At 33.6% G+C, this 16,027-nt stretch overlaps 1 protein-coding gene across 1 annotated transcript; it reads left to right on the top strand.

Annotated features, from left to right (window-relative positions):
- The first annotated feature begins 725 nt into the window (after positions 1-725).
- Positions 726-10,708, top strand: LOC129799822 (cystathionine gamma-lyase-like). Its single transcript, XM_055844054.1, has 4 exons — positions 726-872; positions 1,304-1,681; positions 9,839-10,347; positions 10,452-10,708. Exons 1-4 carry the CDS (start codon positions 726-728, stop codon positions 10,615-10,617), a joined length of 1,200 nt encoding a protein of 399 aa, XP_055700029.1. The 3' UTR covers positions 10,618-10,708.
- The last annotated feature ends 5,319 nt before the right edge of the window (positions 10,709-16,027 follow it).

The raw sequence follows: 16,027 nt of genomic DNA, 5'->3' as shown, positions 1-16,027 counted from the left end.
TCTTTTATGTGTCATTATATTAAAGTCTGTTAAAAATAACCTATGTATATTACTATAAGAAATTATTAAAAAGTATTTTTTTAGACTTTAAAAATTGATTTATCAAGTCATACTAAATATTTCCCTATTTGCGAATAGTGGAAAAAATTGTAATTTTTTGTCTCATTGGTTTACGTGTTTACTAACAATATTAATTTTGGTTCTGTTAAAGGTAAAAAAAAATCTACATGTTGAGGATTTAATACAGACAACATTATGAAATACCTATCTATGGAAGAAGAACGATTAATTAGAAAATCGTAACGTTATTTTACCACAGAGAATAATGTTTTATGTGTACAAAATCCTTGACTTCCATCATATCAATAGGTTTTCATAACAAAATTTTGTTCATGGCTTTCCCAAGAATGTTTTCTTAATATTCCTCGTAAGCAATATCAATATTGCTATTGATTACAGGAAATGCTTAAGATTCAAAAATGTTTAATTTTCCTTTTATACATTTTACATATTTTTTATATTTTTACATATTTTTTACATGTAAAATGTAAAAAAATATTTTTTACTATGTAAAGCCACAACCCTGTTTAGGAGTGTTAAATTATATCATCATGAGTAAAACCAAAAAAAATACAACCTGGACAGTTTTGGTCTTCAATGGTTCAGTTTTAGCTGAGACGTTGTCTGTGCAGGACTTGTGATAATTCCTAATTTTCTCTTCAATCATGATTGGAAAGGACTTTGCCGAACAGTCGGGATTCTTCACTAAAGCCATCCATGAAGGACCTACTCCAGAATCTCTGGGAGATCCTATTGTACCACCAATAGTTAATTCTACGGTTTTTAAATATGACTCTGTACACAACGATAAGGCAAGTCTCATTATTTGTTCTTGAACTTGACCATTTACAGCCCATAAAGCAAATCCGGAGTAAATTGACTTAACCCATTATTTCTACATTGAAAAAAATGTCTAAAGTGTTTAACTCTTCAGCACAATATTAAATTTAATCGCAATATCCCTAACGGTTTGGGAGAATTTTTCGTGTTTATGTTCCAGTGCCATTAACATAAACGATAAACAAATTTAATAATTATAATAGTTCAGTTATAATTATGAAGATAATTGTTGGAAATTGTGATTTGAAATACTTTGAATTTGCATAAATATAAAAATCCGTAAATCAATGGGTTAAATGTTTACTAAACATTCTCAATTAGATTTAATTATGTAAATTCACAGCAATTTCAATATCAATGCTGCAGTTAAATTTTAATTATCCTAACCTTTACTATTGCACAGAATTTCGAATACACGCGCGTGGGAAATCCCACGAGACTCGCTTTGGAACAATGTCTAGCTGCTCTGGACAATGGAAAGTATGCATTGGCATTTTCATCTGGTCAGGGAGCAACGACGTCCATCACTCATCTTGTGAACCCATACGAGCACCTCCTTGTCACGAAGGATTTGTACATGGGAACGGAAGGATTAATGACAAATTTAAGGAACGAGAGGTGCATTGATGTCGAATACTTCAATGCAGCTGATCTTGAGGCACTCAAAAGTGCTCTGAAGCCCAACACGAAAATGGTATGGCTCGAAAGTCCAACAAATCCCCATTTAATCGTGGTTGATATCAAAGCCATTGCAGACATCTGTCACAAGCACAATAAAGATGTAAGTACTCGAAATAGTCAGTTTTATGAAGAATCGACTGATAAAGCTGAATTATCTTCAGCTGACGATAAAAACAAAAAATTTCTGAATTATCACCCTTTATTCCGATGCTAACAATGAGAATAGATTGTTATCAATAGTCAGTCAGAATAGCATATCTCGACATTTGGACATTTTTTGCAAATAATCAGCATAAAAAAAATTTTGTACTTACAAGGTTTTCTAATTAGGATTATTAAACCCATTAAGGACTAATGTATTTCATGAAAGACAACTTGAGTTTAAAAAAAAACCTTCTACAAAATCAAGTAACGAGTCGTTTCGAAGATTTTTTGTCATTGTATAGTCTTGTAGAATTGCCCAAGTAGGGCATTAGGAGAATGTAGGCATGATTCGCACAGAGTGAACCTTCAAACGATGTGAATTTTCTCTTCGTTTACAAAGAACTGACTTACCATTTCTCATCTCGTCTCATGAGCTTAACTGTGTTATCACGCTTGCACATTAAAATTTTAATATGATTCACATTAATTGTCGCTGGTGAGAGCCCAAATGTGTAATTTGTGTGTTTGAATCATTTTGTATTCAAAATTTGATCTATTTGTTGATAAAAAGGTAGACTTGGCCCGCAAAATTTGATATAAATTGATTTATAGCATTAATGCGAAAAATTAATGCGATTTTCTCATTCATTTTTTAATGTGAAAAATATTTATGCTTTAGGTAAATTTAAACTTATTTTTGCAGGCCAAGTCCACTTCTTTACCAATAAATAGAAAAAACCCCAAATATTAAGTGACTCAAAGACACAAATAACATATTTGGACGCTCACAAGCGACAATTAATGTGAATCACATTAAAATTTTAATGTCCTAGTGTGATAACGCGGTAATAATTATCTATCTTATGGCTAAGAAAGGACGAACTAGCTCTTTGTAAACAAAGCGACATTTTCCGTTTTTTGAAGGTTCACTCCGTCCGAACCATGCCAACATACCCCTATGAACCAAAAATCTTTTTATTTGCTTATAACGCTCTTGGTTCCATCACTGAGATTATTATAAGTGGCGCATTCTTAAAGATCTTAAGAGCTTCTATAGGAATTTCAATAGAAAATTCTCACTTTAAATCTTTTAAAAGTGCACTGAAAGACTTGTCTAAAACTTGGTTCTATAAGGCAGGTGTTTTGCTTCTTGGTCTTTGAATTGGGGTGTCTTTAAAATTGGACTTTTTCTCCTATTTTAAAATGAACTGAGGTTTAACATAACGTATTTTAACTTTACAATTGCTTTATCGACCTAATTTATATCATGATTAAATCCAATTCTTTTTAAAAATAGGAGAAAAAATCCCATATTAAAGGTACCTTATTTTAAAAGTCCACCATTTCCCCCTGAGGGATTGCGATTGAAAGATATCTAAAAATTAGGTCCCAGTGACTTACTTTTTAGATTTTTAAATGAAAATTTCAGAAATTATATTTGGCTTAAAAACAGGTTGGTTTTTATTCTTTTTGACCCACGTAAACATTTAAAGCTTTTCTTGTTTCTTTTTTTATATTTTTTTTAACTCCTATTTATTTACAATCTGTATTTGTATACATTCAGATATTTTTTTGATTAAATGACAAAATGACATGAATAGAGTTCAGTCCACTGACTTAATTCCAAATTAAAAAAAAAAAAACAATATATTAGATGAGCACATTTATATTCTGTCAGTAGAAGACGTTGAAAGTTTGGAGTGGTATATCTCAGCTCCTGATGAATATAATTGGATGAGTGAACTATTGTTGGAAAGCTATTTTTGACATGAATTCTACTCAAGAGAGTTTAACATTAAAGTTTAAATTAAAAAAATGCTTGAAAATTGATTTAAAAAGCGATTTAGAATTTAATACTGTAAAGTATAAAAATTCCATTTCAACTAGTACGCGAAAAGTTATTTCAGGAAATATCTTAAACATTTCAAAATGTCCTGTAAAATTTATAAGTTTCCTCTAATCAAAAATAATTTTTCAATTGATTCAATTCCATTCAAATTAGTAGTATTATATAAATTATATTATATCCCATGTCAATTTAAAATATTACTACAATTTAACGATTCTCCATTTTATTATGAAGTTATATCCAATTGATTGAAATTTAATTATCATCCAATTATTTGAGCAAATAATACTTTTGCTATTGCGGCCGCAAACTGAATAAACAAGATTTTGAGATAGTCATAATTTTGTATCTTAAAAACAAATATTTGTATTTATACACTATTCATTCCTGTAGGGATTTCAAAATGTTTTCTTTTAAATCAACTTTGTAAACAAGTTTGTAAAGCCTTTCTAATAGAGAACCAAGAAACCTATGAGAAACAAAAGACTCCAACAGAGTGTGCAGAGTATATTGCTAAAACTATCAGTAATAAAAATTAAATTAAAATAGAAATAATTCATTAAAAAATAGTTTAATATTCATGAAAAAGTGAAACTTAACAAGTCGTAAATCATCTTGACATCTTGGACATGTTTAAAAGAAATTTCAATATAATAAAGTAATAAAGGGACAGATAATCCTAACCGGCTTATGTAGGTGAGATTCTTAACGTGAGCTAGCTCGGAGTGCATGCAAATTCGATTTAGAGCTGAAGTTGGGAGACGCCATTCAGTTATCTTGAATCAAATTCGTGAAATTATGCAAATTTTGTATTTAAACCAAAATATCAAGGATTTGGATGAACTGGCAGAAAAGTGATATATGGATGAAATGTAGACCAGAATGTTCTCTATAATTTTCCCATAGAACATGATCTCATCGATTACTCAGAAGCCAAGATAAGCGAGGTTTTTTGTTTCTTAACTTGTTTTGTTCATCCAGAGTGCCCCAAGTAGTCATTTGTTGAGCTTCAACTATTTCAAAGAATTGTTGTATTTTGTGGGACTTTCCATTTAAAACCCTATTTTAAGTGTCTTGGTGGAGTAGAGGCAGTCAAATTGGCATCTGAGTGATTTCAAAGCGTTATTATGGGAAAAATCATTTTTTTCACACTTAAACGGCAAAATCGGAGTGATAGCGTAGTCTGAGCGGAAAATGATGTATGGACGAAATGTAGAGACAAATGTGTTCTACGATTGTGTCGAAGTAATCATCAAAATCGGTTTAGCGACAGTCGAGATAATTGAGGTTATATGATATTGAAATTGGTTTTTCGACTGTGGCGCCTCTGGTGTTGGTCCCACGAAGTTCAAATATTCTAGAAAGTTGTAGCATTTGGTGAGATCTTTCGTTTAAGCCCTCATTCATCAAAATCGGTCACATAGAACCGGAGATATGATTTTTTGAATTTTGTGAACTTTGACCCCTCATATCTCCGGTTCTGTTTTAACCACAGCGCGCTTACGCACCATTTTGGAAACGTCCTAGACTGGACTACAACATACTAAAATTTGATTAACTTGCACAATGCCGTTTTTGAGAAAAGTGACTTTGAATTTCGATGAATTTTGACGCTATCACAGCGCCACCTGTGGTGACTTTTTGAACTTCCATCTGAAAGTGCTCATCGAGACGAAACCAAAAAGGTAAAATTTAGGTCGCTATGTTAATTAGAACCGGAGATAGAGGCCGGTCAATGTTCGAACTTTGACCCCTTATAGCTCGGGTCAGGGGTTTTAGATCGACTTAAGGTTTTTTTTGTTTGATAGGTATAATCAACGGCTACAACATACTAAATTTTCAGCCCGATGCACAATGGAATTTTTGAGTTATTTAACTTTTAAGACTTAAAAATTTTCTTTTTAAAAATAGCGCCCCTAGCGGTGGTTTTATGAACTTGCGATGTTAGAAGGGGAAGTGGCATTTCACGAGAGCTTTCCAAAAAGCCCTCACTTTTTAAATTCTGACAATTAGAACCGGAGTTATGGCCATTTTAAGAAATTTTTTTTGGATCCTTATAGCTCGGGTCAGGGGGGTCGGGGGACCTTAAGTTTGGTATTGATGGAAAGCTCTAAGGCCCAGCTATAACATACTAAAATTTGAGCCCGCTCGATGCCATAGGGGCGGACCTATTGAGAAAACAAAAAAAGGGGGGTCTTCAAAATGGCGGAAGGAGGGGTGGGGGGTGGGGGGTCTATGCACCAAGTTGCAATTTTCACCCGATATATAACCTTTGCCGAAAACCGCAAGTAGATATCTTTTTTAGTTTAGGAGCTATTAAGCTCCAAAGAGCGGCCGGCCGGCCGGGAACGTAAATTAGCCACATATATATTCGTGATCAAGAAGTGCTGAAACACATTTTGGCCAAATTTGAGGTCGATCGGACGACATGAAATTTTGTTAGGATTATAGTAGGTGAGATTGTTAAGAATCTCACCTAATAAGATGGGTCTTGATGTTAGGTAAAATTTATAGGGAAAAGTGGGGTTACAGTGAACTGGATGTACATTCAAAACGCTATTTTATTGGAACATTATTTTTTGTTTACAAATATGTAAAAAAAATTCTACTTTCCATCCCTCGGGGACCAATTTTATCAACATATCTTCGCGTTTCAGACGATTTCTAAAAAAATATGTCATGCTGTTTGTCCACCCGGCCGATACCATGCCCAGAGACTAAACAGTTAGGACTAAAGACTTGGGACCACTGGAGGACTCCTCTTTCATAAGTCGACCCTGGGACCATTAAGACTCCCCTAATTCTATCATGGGCTTTTTCGGTCATTTCCATGTGAAAAGGTTTAAGACGAAAACGATTTTTAAGTCTTACAAAAAGTTTTAAGTTAAATTTTCGACTTTTAAATTACAAAGGTTATTTTTCTACCTTTTTATAGACAATATTTGAAATGATAGAAAAAATATAGACATACAGAGATGATAGGAAAACGACCATTGTAAGGTAACGTGCGCTCACTCGACCGGGTTCCTCGACTCGACCGGTGGGCAAATTTTTGAATGTTTGATAGGTTTAATGGACAATTTCTATAAAATTGTCACTGGTTCGTATCATTTATGTAATAAATATCCTATTAATGTTAGATCATACACTGAATATTATAGCAAATATAAATAAATTGAATAAATAACTCTGCCGGTCGAGACGAGGAACCGGTAGAGCGAGGATACTACACCTTATTTTAAAAATTTAGAAATAAAAATTGACATTTTTCAACAACTGAAAGAGGTCCACTCCACATTGAGACCAAAAGCTCTGGGCAAGGCTTAAAAGATTTTTTTACCTCTTGGGATAAGAGCTTTTCATTGTTAATAACCGGAAAAGTTCTTGATGAAACTATTGCGCCAGTTTCATCTACAACAATGCTCCATGTTATTATTTGGATGTGGTGTTCCTCATGATTTTTAGGCTTGTTTTAGAAGTTAACCAAGTATTCCCTGACAAAAGGACATTTCGTCAATATACAAGAATATCAGTTTCGGAAACTCGAATATTTTTTAGGGGTTACCTAGAAGGGTATGTCGTCCATATTCGAAAATACCGGAAAAGATTTTTTCAGAATCAAAGCTTGAAAAGGTTCTAAAGAGCCTATTTGTCAACCGAATAACGTACTATTTGGGCTTATTGGAAAGGTCTTGGACCTTACAAACAAATCTAAATCGGTTTAAATCGGTTATAAACTAATTAAGCCGATAAATAACCGATAAGGATTTTTTATTGGAAAATCAATTGTTGGGAGATTTTTGAAGTGACTTATGAATCGGTTCAAAGAGATTGTAAACCGGTAGATTGTGAATGATGCGAAAGTACTTTTTAAGGTACAGTAGACTCTCGCTCAATCGGCTCTTTTTCAATCGGGCGAAGAATTTTGTTGACAATTTTCAAGTTTAATTATGAAGCTAATTTCCCCAATTTGCTGTAGTTCTTCTTATTTTATCGTAATTCTTTATAATTGAGCGCTTTTTGTGGAATTTACAAAGGCTTTGACGCCCAAATCTATCTACAAACCGGATAACATTTTGCCCCAAATGCTCAATTGAGAGAGAGTCTACTGTATAGCATTTTAAGTCACAAGTTCGAGCATTTCACGAAGCCTGTGACGCCTTGCAACTCCTTTTAGTCTTAAGCTTTTAGCCGTAAAGTTCGACTAGATGAAATAACAATTCATAAGAATTTTTCTGAGCTCTCATTTTATTTTTGAAACTTAAAAACAACAATATCAGGTAATCTTATAATCCAAAAATGTTTCTGAGTTATTACAGGACTGAACCTCACCCTCCTGATAAATGACTTTCTCTCACATTTTCGGACATTTAATTTTTTTTATCAACCTCCTTTCCTATATAGGATTGACAATTATTAAACAAATTTACCAAAAAAATTTTAATTATTTTAATTGATATGAAGATTTGGTAAATTCTATCGTATTTATTCCCTTACTTTAACACCTGGGAGTAACATTTAAAAGAAATATACCTTTAAGGTTTTCCGGCATTTGCCAAAACTTTAGAAGCTTGTTCAGTCTTTAGTCATTTTTTATTTGTTAATTTACAGAAAGAATAAAATAATTTTAGTGGTAGAGGATACCAGTATAGGGGAATTTGGTAACAGTGTGACAATGTCATATGACAAATTTAAAATTTTTAATATGGTAAATTCGAAAGAAGTATTTAAAAATGCGACTCATCAGTTACTGATAGCTTCATAGCGCTGCTTAACCCTTTAAATACGATTGGAACACCGGTGTCCCATAAAGAAAATAATTTTTCCTGACTATCTAAAGTAATTTTTTTCTTATGTTTGCACGTAATTGCAAAGTAAAAGATTATAGGAATCTAGGATATTTTTTGGAAGTCTCCAGCTATTTACTATATAATAAATTTTTAAGCTAAAAAATGACGAATTTTTAAATTCTCATATTGAAAATTAATTTTAATTATTTCTTATACTTTCATTTTTTTTTTACGCAAAACCGTTTTAGAAAAAGAAACTACAATAATCAAGCATAATATTTTTCATTAGAGTGAAAATTATCATTCATTGGTATTGTCAGAAAAATTAATTGAATTTTTGGGCTATTTTTGTTCCTATCGTTCATAGAGACAAAAAATACACCAAATCAGACTCTGTTGGCTTTTCAAAAGTTAAATGTAAGACGTTTCACAAGTTTTGTTTATCGGTTTCATTTTTATTGCTGATTTTCGGTTAGTGAAAACAGTCTCGTCGTTAAAGAGATAAAATGACCATTAGACGCTCATTGGGCTGCAATATTGGCCTAATTCAGAATTTACCATAAAAAATTGTCATATGACATTGTCATACTGTTACAAAATTCCCCTACAGGGCAGAAAAAGCTAGCAAATGAAATCTATCTTTATGTATAATTTGTAAAAAAAATGTTTCAATGAGACTGATAAATATTTCAATGAAAAGAGGGAGGTATTTATTCTGAATATAATGTTGTTTTGTTCAACATTTCTTCTAAAACAATCTATGACTCCTCATTGTCTAATTCCACCGATTTGTTAATTCACTTCTGCCCCAGTTCTCACTATGTGAAAAACAATTATTTTCTTATGACTCGCCATAGACCTAATCGGCTTTAAATGGTTAAAAGCTTCAAGTCAAGGCTCAATTTGTACTCATAGGATTTTTAATTATAAAATTTCACCCCAAATCAATTTGTTGTCTTTTCAACTGTATTGCACAAAGCCATAAATTTGTATATTGCAAATCAGATTATATTCACCATATCGATAATTCAATACCAATTATTTCACTATGCTGAAATAGATAATTTGCCTAATGCAATAAGCTCCGGTGTTTTGCACCGCACCCATAAATTTGAACTGAATTAGGTTCCATTAATTAATGGGATGTTAGAATTCAACCTGCAGTTCACAGGTAAATTTTCTCCCAATTTCACTAATCGCCAATGAGAGATGAGACGATAAATTTGGATATTCTTTTGAAAGCTGAATTGGGTCATCTGAAATAGTTTCTGGAAACTGGATGAATAAAAATTTTAGTGTTAGTAGAGAAAAGTTGTAAAAGATACTTCTGTATAACGTTTCTTATATGATTCTTAAATCATCCTAATTGAATTAGAGGAGGTAGCAACATCGATTATTGGCCATTATCTCAATTTCTATATAGTGGCATATCTTTGGGAATTAAATCGCATGAGGTTTCCGTTTCTCTCCACAGGTGATCGTTGTTGTGGACAACTCGTTTGTGACTTCTTACTTCCAACGACCATTGGATTGGGGTGCCGATATCTCAATGTATTCCCTGACAAAATTTATGAATGGCCATTCGGATGTTTTGATGGGAGCTGCCGTGATGAACAGCCAGGCAATTTATGAACGTTTGAGACGCTTCCAAGTAAACCTGGGTATCGTCCCTGGACCCTTTGACTGCTTCCTAATGCACCGCAGCCTCAAGACTCTGGGCGTTCGATTGCAGAAGCATCACGAAAATTCCCTCAAAGTGGCCAAGTTTCTGCAGAAACACCCATGCATTGAAAAGGTGATTCATCCGGCACTGCCCGATAATCCACAGTATAGCCTGACATTGAGGCAGACGTACGGACATAGCGGAATAATGGCCTTCTACTTGAAAGGTGGTATTGATGAAGTTAAGAAATTTGCAAGCAAATTGAAATATATTGCAATCGCCAAATCGCTCGGAGGCGTTGAGTCCACCATTGTCTTTCCGTAAGTTTTTACAACATATACGAACATATAAGCTTATATCAAAAAAGCCCCCTTGTGGGGATTTTATCTTTCTCTCTGCTAACTTTTCATCATACCTTTAATAGATACACAATGATGTACGAGCGATCTACACGAGAACAAAAGATCGATATGGGCATCACGGAGAATTTTGCCCGCTTCTCTGTGGGCATCGAGGATGCCGATGTGCTCATCAATGATCTAGATCAGGCCCTAAGTTCACTTCCTACATTCCATGTCAGCAAGTTGTAGACATTGAGTCCCATGAATTTATATTACTTCTTGCAAAAGAAAAATCCCATCTTGTAATTCAATAGAGAATGAATTAAAATTTGATGAAACATATCTTCAGCAATTGCGATATATCTTTTCGTGTCAACACTCTGTTAACGACTACCAAGTGCGACTTCTCAGCTTACCACCAGACTTTTTCCTGTAATTCACCTTTTCCCAGCTATAGCGTGAGTATTTGCGATTTATCGTTTTTCTCTCACCTCAATTCACTTTTGACGCGAGAGAGAATTCTCTTTGAGCGATTTTCTTGCCTCTTGAACTGATCGAAAAGGCATCTGGTCGAAAATTCTAGCCGTAAGACATAATCCCATGTGATGTGCTAGAGTGAAGAATTCCCACTTGTCAGCTCAATCTAGCCACATTTCACATGATTCCCTCTTCCGAGCACAAAGAATGTGTGCCTGTGATTTTCTCCAGCTCGATAAGAAAAAAATCATCATTGGAGCAATTGGCCAAGGGGTATAAATCTGATTGAATAATTGGGCGTAAAACCTAATAAATTAAACCAGAATTTTTTGAATTCCAAGAAAATGAATCTTGAATGATTTTTCATGTTCAACTTTTTTAGAAAATGTTGTTTTAACCATACCGGTGTCCCATAAAGAAAATAATTTTTCCTGACTACCTAAAGTTATTTTTTTCTTATGTCTGTACATAATTGTAAAGTAGAGGGTTGAATGAATCAAGAATATTTTTCGCAAGTGTCCAGCTATTTGCTATGTAGTAAATATTTAAGTTTAAAAATGGCGAATTTTTAAATTCCAAAATTCATAATTGATTTTATTTATTTTTTATACTTCCAATTTTTTTAAGCAAAACCCTTTCGGCAATAAAAACTACAATACTCATACGTAATATTTTTCATTAAAGCGAAACATATTATTCATTGGTATTGTCAGAAAAAATACTTAAATTTTTGGGCTATATTTGTCCCTATCGTTCATAGAAATACAAAATACACCGAATCAGACTCTGTTGGAATTTCCAAGGTTACATGTAAGACTTATCATTGATTATGTTTCTCAGTTTAATTTTCATTGTTGATTTTCAGTCCGTAAAAAGTGTCTCGTCGTTAAAGGGTTAAAGAAAAGTGGGTACTGAGGGCAGTAAAAAATAATCACAGTAGGGGTAGTTGGGGCAGTAGAGGCAGTATAGGGGGAGTAGGATAGTTTCAAGTATCGTCCCGTGCTGTTCATAAGTTTTTCTTTAATTCTAGCACTCAAGGATTGTCTTTATCAATCAGACATAGTAGATCGGATCGGTGAAGACCATCCTTCAGTGCTAGAATTAAAGAAAAGCTTACGGACAGCATGGTGCGATGTCAGCTGCATCTACGATACATTAGACTTCGCGCAATTCCGTTTGTAAGCTTTTCTTTAATTCTAGCACTCAAGGATGGTCTTCACTGAACCGATCTACCATGTCCAATCGATAAAGACCATCCTTAATTGCTAGAATTAAAGAATAATTTATGAACAATGGGGGGAAAGTCATCCGTATCTACGGTATGTATAACTTTGGAAATTAGGGGAAGGGACTGACGGCATGGTTCGCACACAGTGAACTTTCAAACGATGTAAATTTTTCACAATGTTTGCGAAAAACTAGTTCGTCATTTCTGAGCATAAAATAGGTAATTATTGACCTCATAAGACGAGATGAGAAATGGTATATCAGCTCTTTGCAAACAAAGAGAAAAATCGCATCGTTTGAAGGTCCACTTTGTGCGCATTATGTCTACATTCCCCTATACTTTACAAATCCTAAATAAGTCTGGCTTATCCTAAAAAAATAGGTTAACTTAGGGAAAAAACATGACAAAATAAATTCTTCATTCATACATCAGCTTCAAAAAGTCTGAGGGAATTCCAAAAACAATATTCTTATAGTAAATTTTCCTCTCTACAAATACTTTCCCTAATATCATTTACCCTTATGTGAAAAGGTAATTTTTTCGAGTCATTTTCCAAAAAAGTTTCTTCTCATTTTTAGCTGAGAAAACTTGCAATCTCTTTAAGGGGTTACATGGGTCACAAAGACTAAAAAAAACAGCATATTTTTAGTCTTTTAGTCTTTAGTCTTTTAGAAAAAAAAAATACTTTTTCAAAAAGTTTTCTTTCCATACTTTTCGATGGACAAGAATTCTCGGAATTGGTTTATCTGAAATCTAAAATCCAATATTTCCTGTCAGTTGAGAGAAACTAGTCCTCAATAGAAAGATTTTTGAAAGAAAATTAAATTTGAATTTTTCAGAAAATTTAACACAAAAATATCATTTTTGGCGCATTTTACACCACGTTTCGTAGAATAAGTTGTGATCGAATAAACATAAAATCCATCATTCCGGGAATAGTTTAACCTAAAACTTCTTTTCAGATCTTTTCTGACTATGACTTAAGGGCTAAGTCGCAGCCATAAGTCTCTAGTCTGAAGCCCTTATAAAGGCTCAAGGGGTTATGTGTCCTAAGAAGACTTAAAAAACATAACATTTTTTCTATATTTTTTCAGCATAATGAAATTCTTTTAATTCAGACTCTTAAGCGTATAAAAGTACAATATTTAAACAATATATATGAAAAGACTCTGATAAACCTCCTCTCAAAAATCTGGTACAACGAGAACTAAGTTTTTTCAAAAATAATCTCCAAAAATTAGGTTTTAAAGGCTGAATTTTTAAAATCTTTAAATAAAAATTTTGGAAAATATTGTTTAAATATTGTACTTTTATACGCTTAAGAGTCTGAATTAAAAGACTTTCATTATGCTAAAAAATATATAGAAAAAATGTTATGTTTTTTAAGTCTTCATAGCACACATAACCCCTTGAGCCTTTATAATGGCTTCAGACTAGAGACTTATGCCCTAGACACACTAACGACTTAAGCCGGGAGACGACTTAGTGAAAATTGATAGAAATGTAGTTTAACCATTATTTCTAATATAATTACGCTAAGCCGTCTCTCGGCTAATCCTCAGGTCTGTCAAGGCCCTTAGGCCAGCTTTAGACTGGAGGTTTAGCCCAGTTTCCGAAGGTCTCAAAAATCTAAATAACAAGCAATTTTATTGATTTTTCAAAATCCATTGGATCATTTGCCCTTAATATCCAATTCTAAACAACAATTTCCTAAAAAATCGTGCCTGATAAGGAATTAGAGCACTTAAGCCAGATAGCTAAGCCTTAGGTCTGAAGTCCGTAATATGGCTGAGACTTAGCTCATTAGTCATAGTCTGAACAGATCGGGTTGTGGCTAAGCCCAAAAAATTGGATACTTAGCTAAGTCCTTGTTGAAACGAAGGTTTAGTCCTTTGTTAATGGCTTATCGATGATGATACACCCTTGCAGTGCCACAGTGAAACATGAAAAAATAAATAAAATAAAAAAGAAATTTGGAGTGTTCGGGAAATGTTTTAAGATGATTTGAACGAAAAACTTTAATACCGAAAAAGCACAAAATTAAATTTTTCCACTAGGGGAAAGTACTATCCCTTCAAACGTTCATGCCTTCGAATAATATGAATTTTCTTTTGGTTTTCCTAAGAGACTTACACATAATTATCACGTAATTATCAACAATTGATGATAAGCTAACTAATAATTAATAGAAATGTGTAATTCCCTTGTGAAAAATACAAGAAAATTCACATTATTCAAAGACATGAACGTTCTAAGGTAGAGTACCTTCCCCTACACACAAGATAGAAATAATTTTGTGCATAAACGTTAGAAAACGCACTTTGTTTATCTTTTCGGAAAATGCCGTTTGACAGAACGCCAGATTCTAATGTTGTCAGAGTCTAAGCACTAAGTCTCATTTTAGGTCTGAAAAGGTTTCTGACTCATCTTTAGTCACCAACAAAGCCATCTTAGGTCCTTGACACACTTACTACTTAAGCCGAAAGACGGCTTAGTGGAAAATGATGGAAAAGTAGTATAACCATTGTTTTGAATATAATTACGTTAAGCCGTCTCTCGACTAATCCTTATGTCTGTCAAGGCCCTTAGCGAGGAATTGGCATTAGTCTCAGATCTGAAGCCGACCTTAGACGAAATTTTTGACGAGAGAGTCAAAAATTGGGGGTCAGGATAAATCACTCTTTCTAACTTTATAGAGAAAAACTTAGCTTTAGAAGGCCATAGGAAAAATTTTGTTTTCGTGGTATTCGGACACCGGTTTTCCAATCGTTCTTAAAGGGTTAACGGCAGAGTAGAGGAACTGAAACAGAATATACTGAATAAATTTATGTGCAGATTTTTGGTTTTTTCTTCTGGGTTTTTTAAAGATTTATCTAATTCCGACTTTTGTTAAAAATAATAGATTATTAAAAAAGTAAATGACATAATCAACTTAATAATTACCGTAACAGGGTAAAATGGGGTAATTTGAAATCACTCGTTAGCTCACAAGAATAACGAAATAATTTATGGACAAAAATAAAAAAAAGTCAATAAAGTATTGCCTAAAATCTAATTGCAATACTTGACCCCAATGTTCCAAATAAGTATACACCCCTCGCAGGAAGGCAGTAAAAAACGAACAATTGGAACTGAAGATGATTGATCAGATTAAATTATATTCAACGCAAAATACAGATTTTTATCGATAGATTTAAAATTGAAATAGTGCTGGAGGAATGAGTCAAGAGCCCGCACTGAGATGAATGAGTGTGGTGCATTGAATTCCCCCATTTGAATTATCTTATAATGATTGTCGTCTGTTCGTCGTTCGAAATTGCCACGGTGCCCGCTTGTTGTCGCTATCTCGTGTGACATGTTCACTATTCTTTTGTGTCTACACCAATCCCTATATATGTATGTAGAAATAATTGTGAATTGTACCCACAATTGCAAAAAAGGGTGAAGGAATTCAATTCTCCCAGGATTTTATCATCATCACTTGTGGTTGCACCAAAATGATTTATTCCCTTTCAATACCATCGCACCGATTGAATTCCGTGCAATTACTGACTCTTCCAGAGAAGACTATATCTAAAACTTCTTCGACAATCTTGCCCTTATAACTTAAAAGAGTCAAACTGGAGAAAATGACTTTGCTTCCTCTCCCAATATGTACATAAATCGTACAACTATCTGCAAATAACAGTTTCGACTTTCATTCTTCAAATGACAGTAGAGAAAAACTCTTCAAACTGAAATGGACAGGATCTGGGTTGATCGAGATAACACACAGTCCATATGCCTTTCCATCTCAAATGACGAATGGTCTTTCCCCCCTTTATCACTTCAAGATCTGCTCTCTTTAAGCTTTTCAAAACGACCACAGTTGCTCTTTCATCTGTGACATTGATTTGAGTAGCCTTTCCTCCTCTACAAACTTCAATTCTATGCCTTTTCTCTAAAGCAGGAGGG

Source organism: Phlebotomus papatasi, chromosome 1 (assembly GCF_024763615.1).
Source record: "Phlebotomus papatasi isolate M1 chromosome 1, Ppap_2.1, whole genome shotgun sequence".
NCBI classification, from domain to species: domain Eukaryota; kingdom Metazoa; phylum Arthropoda; class Insecta; order Diptera; family Psychodidae; genus Phlebotomus; species Phlebotomus papatasi.
This window is presented reverse-complemented; position numbering and strand designations above follow the sequence as displayed.

Coding starts and splice junctions, on each gene's coding strand:
- LOC129799822 (XM_055844054.1), top strand. CDS start 726: ATGATTGGAAAGGACTTTGCCGAACAGTCGGGATTCTTCACTAAAGCC. Junction 873..1,303: donor ACTCTGTACACAACGATAAG/GCAAGTCTCATT, acceptor ACTATTGCACAG/AATTTCGAATACACGCGCGT. Junction 10,348..10,451: donor GAGTCCACCATTGTCTTTCC/GTAAGTTTTTAC, acceptor TACCTTTAATAG/ATACACAATGATGTACGAGC.